This window comes from Branchiostoma belcheri, unplaced genomic scaffold (genome assembly GCF_001625305.1).
Source record: "Branchiostoma belcheri isolate BF01 breed outbred unplaced genomic scaffold, Haploidv18h27 scaffold134, whole genome shotgun sequence".
Lineage (NCBI taxonomy): Eukaryota > Metazoa > Chordata > Leptocardii > Amphioxiformes > Branchiostomatidae > Branchiostoma > Branchiostoma belcheri.
In genome coordinates this window covers 546,405-555,718 of record NW_017802758.1, presented here as the reverse complement: position 1 = coordinate 555,718, position 9,314 = coordinate 546,405, and the positions used below count along the sequence as shown (strand labels likewise).

The following is a 9,314-nucleotide window of genomic DNA, read 5'->3' as shown; positions in this document are numbered from 1 at the left end:
TTAGATGGTAGATTTCTCTTCTTGACTGAAAGAATAGTGACATTAATGTGTACACTGTATTTACAATATTTCATAATGTAACAACCCGGCTTCATGAGTATATAACACTACAAAATATGCTTCTGAAAAAGATACATGGATTTTACTGGCTAAAAAAGACATATCCGTTGTACAAGTTTGATATGACAATACTGGATTTTCGTATGGTTTGTGTCTTGCAATGTTACAATAATACATCACTTAGGAATGGCTAGGAAAGCTTGCGCACCATATAAATAATGAATAAATGTTGTACAACTGGCCACTGAGAGTAACGTTATAGATGGCTTGTCGGACCTGTACCTAAATATCCTACAGGTACGGGCATTAGGTACACAGCCCTACTTCAGAGTTTAGTAACCTGGTATTCAGTCTATCGTGGTTGGGGAATAGTAGTCGGGGCAGGTTGTGTCTTCGGGGCTCTAATAGTTTCCCCCGCCAGTACAACAGTCCGCCCCGTAGGAGAGTTGATTTGCCCCGCCACGAATAATCAAACTCCTGCCGTGAAAAACCTACCGGGGGAACCTAGCTCAGGCGGGCGGGGAAGAGCCCCTGCAGCCCCGTAGGAAACCCGCCCAACCACGATAGACTGGACTAGGTTAGAGTGTAGTGGTTCTGGTTTCCTGGTTGAGAGTTATTGGTGTTATCTGTAGTACAGGATTGTCTAGGCCTGCCACCTTGCCTTCTAGAACGACCGTTAGTAAGGTGTCCTCTGCGTCCCGTAGACAGCGCTCTATATTTTCCTCCCTGGACATTTCAGAACTAGACATTGTCTTCATAGGAAAAGAGCCACCCTCCAAATATAGGGACTGTTCTGTTAAGGACGTAGTTTCTCCCGTTTGGTTTTCTATTTGCTCGGTTTCCTTTTTTTTCTGCCTGGTTGGCAACCGCCCCCTGTCAGCGGCGCCTTGTAATGCAGCTTTCCGGACATGGCGCTGTCAGAAGGACGGGTAGAATAAAAAGCCCGTGTAACGAACCGAACACCATCACAAGAAACATGGTCTTGAAGAACGATCGGGATAGGTATGCCGGGAAAAATGCGAGAACGAGCAGGCCTAGCACAGTCGACATGCTGGATTGTATGATAGGCATGCCTGCAGTTTGTAACGCTTCTCTCATCTTCTTCCCTGTTGTTTCTGCTTTAGAACTGACATAAGCGTAGGTAATATGGGCCGAAAAATCAACAGAGAAGCCGATACAAACAATTAATGAAACCGCGGCAACGATGTCCAGTTTAACTCCCCACAGTGCCATGTATCCCGCAAGTCCCGCGTCTATGGAGACAAGGGCAAAGGTCACCAGCACCGTGGAGAGGCAATGAGGGATGAAAATCAGAGACACAACAAACATGGCGGCCGCTGCGATAAGTATCGTCTGCACGGTGCTGGGCCAAATTTCATAAATCTGTTCAGAGAAAACAAAATCAATCGTGAAGGCAGACATTTTCAACGGGCCATGTTCCGATATTCTCCTGGCTTCCAGCATCATGTCTTTCTCTTGTTCTTTCGTCTTCACATTTCTGGCAATCACTACGAACCGAGAAGCCTTTATGACACTAAAGTTTGAGCTGAAAATTATGGACATTTTGTGATGTCTGCCGACTGTTGGTAAAAACTGAGTGTTGAGATGATACAGGAAAAGCGACTTTTCTGTAGCAGCGTTGCTGTTTCCTGTATCGTTGAGAAACGTTAGGTAATCTTCCAGCCACACTTGGGCGGTCGTGGACGAATTCTTGAAGAAGGAACTTTGGTCGAAGGAACTCGTTTTGTTCCTTACAGCTTCTTGCACTTCTTTCTTCCAGTACTCGCAGGGACCCGTGTCTACGATGTCTACTTTCGGTCCGTACTCCTTGAAGTACCGATGTTCGGCTCGATAAAAGTCTTTGACGAAAGAATCGTCTGCAACCAAGTTTTCAAATTCTAACCCTACACGAACGTAAAAACATCCCCATATCCCAACCCCCAGATAACCAATAAATATAAACAAAATAACCAGTTTTCCAAAAGGGTTCACAACAAATGGGGTAAGATAGTTACATAGCAGCTTACTGACGAATGGCAGTTGTCGGTCTTCATCATTTTGATGTTGATCGGAGACGCCATCTTGGTTTGGAGTACCCCCAAAGCAGCAGAGTCTGTAGATTGATGACCTTTGGCTTGCCTCTTCATTGGTTGGAACTTTGAGACACGTCAGCCAATGGCGACCAGCCTTCTCTCTTCGTCCGGCGAGAGACAAGATGGCGGCGAAAAATGTAATCTACGGAGATAAAAAAAATCAGAAAACAAACTGTACAACGTTTTATCAATCATGTGTCAGATCATGGAGTTAGAAAAAGTTGATCAGCTCGAAAAATTAAATCTATGTCTTTTGCAGAGGTCCACCCCAAAAAAGGCTAGGGCTGGCAGGTTTTTCTAGGGTCGTCGGTCGGGAGACAGGAAACATTTGTTTCTAGGCCTAGCATGTCTAGATCCTGAGATATCAAAACCGGAAGTTCTGCTGCAGTACCTAGGAAAGCCACCAGGGGACCCAAAATCTAATCATTTCTAGGTCTTATCAAGACCTGCACACCTACTAAGTTTCATAACAATCCATCCAAAGCTTTTTTAGTTATCGTGCTATTCAACCCCCAGTCTGCTGGGTGGAAGAGACCTCGGGGGCCCCCCGCACACGCTGGACAGACGTCCTGGCCAAGGACCTGGCCTTGGTCAACATCACCCCTGAAGAAGCACAGGACAGGCCGAGATGGAGAGAGATGGCCCGCCTAGTAGGCTCGACGTACATCGTGCAAGAGGACTGAGTGAGTGAGTGAGTGAGTGAGAGCTATCAAAACACACGCACACACACACACACACACACACACACACACACACACACACACACACACACACACACACACACAAACGCTACTGAAAACATAACCCTCTCGGCGAAGGTTAAAACGTAGCCTGACCTGGTACAGGTAGTCGAAGGCGACGCCTACAGCAGCATAGATGCAGAAGATCCGCACGGCGGGGAAGACCGTGATGGTGCCGGCGGCGAAGGCGACACAGTCCGTGAGGGAGGTGATGGTGATGGCGGTGGCGGCGTCGGCTAAGGCGTGACCGGTTCTCTCCGGTACCGCCAGCCGGGGGTCGGTCTTACGCCACGAGGCGATCATGATGAACATGTCGTCCACACCAATACCTGTGGAAAGGACGCAAGTCAGGATTTAACACTACTGTACGTTTGCAATTGAATACCACTCGCAGAATGGCTACGGGCCCATTCGGGAGATCACGAATATGCAAATGAGTACACGTAGAAAATTAACGAAATAAGTCTGAATATTGACTGTCGCCCACGTTGAACCATCCAAAATGGCACGAGAGAAGTGTAACGTTACTCTTTTGCATATTCGTGATCTCTCGAATGAGACCGCGACCTGCAGAATTGAACGTGTATCATCTGTCCTTGGTGCTGAACTAGTAGTACCGACCATAGCCTTTCGTAATCTTTCCATCAAGAGATTTTGTCGGACGCAGGTACGAGAGGTATATTCTATTATATATTTTGATATATGTTATATCTGTTTCTTATACTGAATCATATTATCTACAAATGTACCATTATGTTATTATGGTTTGATACCATATACTGGATAAAGAGAGAGAATGTCCTTTAATTTTCCTGATACAAATAGAATTTTTTTTTAAATTTGAAAAAAAAATACATTGACACCTGGTAGACCTACCGAGTAATAGAAACGGCACCACGGTCACGTGTGTGTGGAACGTCTGACCGCACAACAGCACCAGTCCTACGGACGACACCATGGCCAGACCCGCCGACACCACGCCGACCAGCGCTACCCACGGCTTCGTCAGCACGCAGTCCGCCATCGTGCACGACCCGACCGCGAAAACTATCAACAAAAAGCCGGATAAGGCGAGGTATGGCATAACTCGCCCTGGGAGGGTCAAAATCTCGTCGTTGAGTGAATCGCCGGAAGTGAAGAACGCCAGGACTCTGTCGGACCGGAAGTCCGCGACAGCACGGTGGAATGCTCTCATCATGCTTATCCTCCGTTGTCCAGTTGCGTTCACGTGATATACAAGCTGTACCGCCCTAGCAGCTAGAACTGTCGTGCTGTCCCGCGCTGTCTCAACCCCTCCCAGTTCGTTCCCTAGATACAGACCCGACCACCACCCGACAGGGAATGGCTTGTAGTACGGATATGTAACGTTCACGACCTGAGTAGTGTGTGATACACGAAAATACGTCATCAGACGGAGTATGTTGCTTTCTAGGCACCCGAGCTCCATCCTGAAGCATAGGTCTGCAAAGGTTTCTCCATCGGTGTTCTTGGCGTTGCGAATGATGCCGTCAAGGCGAAGAATTTCGTCTACAGGGTCACTTCTCAGTATGTTTTCTCTGTCATCCTTTACCTGAAAGAAAGTAATGCGATGACAGACTATCTCATTTTTTTTAGTGATTCTTATGTTAAGTTTCGCAGAGAGAATACGTGGTGTTTTCCCTATAGATCTGTTTCTTCCTCTTCTTTTCCAATTAAACAACTAATGTCAATGACCTGGACCAGACGTCTGTCACCATGGTAACTGGTGATGGAGCACACCCCGTAGTGTTGGATCACATTATGTAGCAAGTTGCAGGGAACATTTGAAGAGACTGGTCATCATATGTGTGAATGTGTTTAAGAAGAAATAAACAGAGCAGTAATTTGTTAGGCTAGACCATTTGCTTTTGCTAAAAAAAGTTATATTTCTAGTTTTCTTGTTTCATGCTGTTTGATACACGTATTTCTAAGTTTCAGGCGGCAGTTCTCATCAAACGCGATATGTGTGACAATATTTACATCATCATAGTAACACCTTTTTATAATTTACTACTCCCTCACCAACTTACCAAGCAAAACTTTACTCTTTCGCTCAGTTCAAAGTAATGTAACGGCTAGAACGAAACATGACAAAACGAAAGAAGTGTACATTGGAACATCTCTTACCTTCACGATGACGCGCCCAGCCGACCAGCTCGTTGTGAGGTCGGTGGGTTGGAACCCGGCCTCCCGCATGGCGCTGCCGTCTCTCTTCGCCTGCCCGTCCTCAGGTGTAAACAGATACACCAAATCATCGCCTAGGGTCAAACGAGATCCTCCGAAATATCCCAGCAACGCGGACAACACTAGCGGTAGCGCGATGAAGGGGGCGGGATGGTTAGCCAGCGCGCGCCCGTAGTGAAAGAACGACCCACGGAGTTTACTGTCTACAATTTTAGCTACCATACTGGCGTCATTTCAACGAGTTTCATCCCCGCCATACAATGTAAGTTATATACGTGAAGTACGTGAAGACATGTTGCTTTGTCCTTTTATGTATTACTATACTCTTAGAGGTGAATATAGTTCATCTGGTGCGTGAGATGGTATTTTGGACGAACCCTGACCCCCTCTCTCCCTATAGAACCCGTTGCGCAAAATCCTGGCGTGCATCTATCCCCTTCCTTCTATTCTGTTACTGTAGATCAGCCACAAACACGTCATGGTGAGGACTTAATCGTCTGCAGTTGTCCTTCATAGGCTTCACAGCCTGCTATAGATATTACAGTGCCACTTCAGTTACTCGCTGACATGCAGTCCGTTCGTCCATCGATAGATGTCGCCTGAGAAGAAAATACAACAATTTTGAGAAAAAAAAAACGTCGCAATTAGAAGCTTTGGTGTATCGCAGATGGAAATGCTATCCGTTATTGCAGGAATAAAATGTTTTGTTTGTGTCATGTTCCCACTGAATCAAAATCATTTGTACAATGATTGAAAACTTTGATTTTTCAGTGACAAAATTTGACATGAATGTTGTAATAGTTGCAGTAAACTTAGCACAACATAGGTAGCATTTCTTGTTTAACAAGGTTCATGGTGTAAAAATTTGAAAATGTAGGAATCTTTTTTTTTCGCCCGCTCGCATTAGATTTGGAGTCTGCGGAGGATGTCATCCATAAAACTTAATTGCCGTGGCCTTATTCTGTAAGCCTGGTCGGAGCATGTAAGCTCACGAAACTCACTAAGCATATATGATATACAGATAAATAACTAGGCATGGTGAACTGTACCCCTCTTGATCCAAAAGATTAATAAAGAAAAGGCTAATACATTATCTAATGATTAAACAAACAATGATATGGGATAAAGGGAAAAATTAGCACAAATCTATGTGCCTTCTGGACCGACATAAAGGACCTAGCTGTGTTTCCTATGTGTTTATGTCACTACCCGACTACTCCATGCTTTATCGACAACGTTCTTCAGGCCACAGCAAGTAAAATTTGATGGACAAGACTATTTAGTGTGACAAAGGGCATCTCTGAAGTATATAGAAGAGTTGGCGGGACTAGAACCCATGACCCGTAGTACAAAGTACGTGTACAAACATCACCCGTCAGTTGGTTCGTTTGTGTAATTAGTACGTAGCGTTACTCCATTACTTCTTTCTTTACGGAAGGCTGATGTTATTTGTCTATCAACTTCGCATATATGGTGATGGGCATAGTTATTCTGGATGAATCCCTGGCATAAATAAATATATAGATACTATGCTATTGTGGGGTCGTGTGGGGTAAACGGTAGCGCGTTCGGTTCAGACTAAGAGGTCGCGGGTTCTAATTCTACCATGTCACCGATCTTGTGCCCTTGGACTTTTCTCACTTCACTCAGGTGGAAATGAGTACCTAGCTTCGGTAAGGGACGTCCCTCGGATAGACCGTTAAATGGGGGTCCCGTGATTGGGAGAGCCACACCCCACGCACGTTCAAGAACCCACCGCACTTATCGAAAACAGTAGGGGGACCTTCCCGGTGTGAGTGGTTCAAACCTTACAGTCCGGTTAGGCAGCCTGTACACAACTGGTGTGTTACGCCTAAAGGCGGTTTACAGGTTATGCGAAACAAACAAACAAAAAGCAGTATCTGTCGTGTTTTATGATTTAAACATATAAGAGAGACATAGTTTGCGTATTGGGAAAATTGTTCTACATCCCTGCATGCAGTCCCCGAAACATGAAACGATCCGCCCCTCGCTTTGTGACTGATTCTACAATCGATAGAGATATGAAATGCGGGAACAAAAGAGGCTAGTCATAGTTTGTGTGAAAACAAAATACTGTAAGTTCATTTATGTTCGCGGGGGATAAATTTCGTGTTAGGAAAGGAAAGGATAGTTTTGCGGTGTTTAAAGCTCACGGTTGAAACAATACTTCAGTACGGCAGTATATTTACAGTACCATCAGTGTCTGTACTCTTGGTTTCAATATGCCTCTTGTTGTGGCATTGTATAGTACATTGTATAGTACACAATTTCGGCCAGTATGGGGCTATTGATGCATGTCTTCCACTATTGCCTTGTCTAATCAAATGCAGAAGGACGGCGCGGTTCTTGTTGTGGCAACATCAGAGAAGAAGAACCAAATAGCGTGTTTATTAGGACTCCCCTAATATGTATGTAAATGAGTAAAGCAAGTGCATGCGTGACTTCATCTGGGTTTACCAGTAAACACACGTCCGTGCCAGGTGTGCATTCCACTGCCACCATCGCAGCCAGTATAAACAATGGCAATAATGTTCACTAGTATTTGCACATTCATGCCTATGAGGGCTAAGCACTAAAAGACTGGTTATCCAGCTGTTGTACTACATAAAACAGATCCCATTCGCGATCTCATAACTTGCGATGGAGCGGTCATCGTGAATATCGCGAAAATAAAATCACCACGATCATTTCAAGATTTACAGTACTTGTATCGGCCGAAATTTATTACAAAAAAGTCTCTTGATGTCTTCAATACAATGTCCTTGCTTCCATCAAGGTGGCTTAATTAATTGTGTCGACGATCGAACATAGCAAGATCCATGTTCAACCCAAGTAACCTGGTATCCAAAAAAAATATCACAAGCAAAAGCTATGGAAGAGGAAATACACTATATCTCAAACTGTTCGTTTCATAAGCTATAATTTAGACAATTACCTTTTATTATGCAGTTTTGAGGTAAGTTTGTACTCTGTTTCACTGTTCTTTTATCCTTAGCTTGTTATTTGCAATTAGCCTTCGGGAAATAAACTGATCTTATTATATAGCTGCCGAACCACTTTCGTGGTGTACAGAGGACTGAAGAGACGACTTGTCTGGTACTTAAGTACCTCGTGCATTGGGCGCATGCGCATGATCATATTTGATACGTAAAAAGATAGTAACTGAAATTGTATATCAGATCTGACAGGTGGTATAACAACAGTGACCCCTCCCCCGAATCATTGTGAGCTAGTCTAGCTCCTAGCATGTAACATCTAGCCCTACTCTTGCTCCAGTCTCCTACTCTGCTAGCAACCACCCCTACCCTCCCCCCACCCCCAACACACACACAGACACACAAAATAGGCTGGATGCTAGGCTATTACGGACTAGGATTCTATTTGAAGCTCCTTGGTTTCGGATGACTCCTCTCCAGATTCTACAAGTCCAAACCTAACCTAAGGACATAGCAACCTCTGATTTGAAACTCTCTCAAGAATGTAGCAAGAGAATAACCTACACTACCCTTTGTCACAATCCCTACACTGTTTTTCATTTAGTGTGTCCTATTTTGGGATAAAACTGACTTCATGACATGAAAATGCCATTTATCTACATGTAGAGTTGAAACCACACTATCCCAATGTGTATTGACCCTCGTGGAAAAAAAAAATCCCAAAATTCTGACGGGAAATGGTTACTGGGAGGGCCCTTGGCTAATTTTAGGGTACCACCCAGAAAATAAAGGACTCGTCTTGGGGCTTGTTTCTGCAGTTTTAAAAGCCCAAAGTATGAAATACAGTACTAGTATGTGTCAATATCACAAAGATTTGCCTTATTCAGAATATTTCAAGTTGAGCTGCCCTGAAATCGCATCGGATGCCTTTAACTCACCTCTACTATACACAGCAGGACTGGTAGCACACCCGGCGTCCCTTGGATACGGACTGAATGCTCTCTTCCGTGGTGTTTGGTGTGTCCAGTAGCCAGGTGCATCAAAACAGGGTACGGAAGGATAGAAATAGCGAACACACACAGTTGTGCTCACTCAAACTGACCGATTATAAGACTGGTAAAGGGAAAGACGACTACAACATGGCCGCTCGGCTGCCACCATTTCGTTGCCGGTGTCATTTGCATGAGCAAGACTGAATAGAGTTGAAACGAGGCGCTACCGTATACACAGATGCCATGTCAGAGGCCGTGTAAGGGGTGTTT

The 9,314-nt window shown here is 44.7% G+C and overlaps 1 protein-coding gene across 1 annotated transcript; it reads right to left on the bottom strand.

Moving 5' to 3' along the window:
* Positions 1 to 519: 519 nt before the first annotated feature.
* Positions 520 to 5,666, bottom strand: LOC109464216 (patched domain-containing protein 3-like). The gene is made up of 4 exons (XM_019761150.1): positions 5,039 to 5,666; positions 3,770 to 4,463; positions 2,990 to 3,222; positions 520 to 2,295 (listed from the first exon to the last, which is right to left on the bottom strand). The coding sequence occupies exons 1-4, from the start codon at positions 5,315 to 5,317 to the stop codon at positions 937 to 939; spliced, it is 2,565 nt and encodes an 854-aa protein (XP_019616709.1). The 5' UTR covers positions 5,318 to 5,666; the 3' UTR covers positions 520 to 936.
* Between the last annotated feature and the right edge of the window lie 3,648 nt (positions 5,667 to 9,314).

Coding starts and splice junctions, on each gene's coding strand:
- LOC109464216 (XM_019761150.1), bottom strand. CDS start 5,317: ATGGTAGCTAAAATTGTAGACAGTAAACTCCGTGGGTCGTTCTTTCAC. Junction 3,223..3,769: donor GGTGCCGTTTCTATTACTCG/GTAGGTCTACCA, acceptor TCCTTTCCACAG/GTATTGGTGTGGACGACATG. Junction 2,296..2,989: donor CCTTCGACTACCTGTACCAG/GTCAGGCTACGT, acceptor TTATCTCCGTAG/ATTACATTTTTCGCCGCCAT.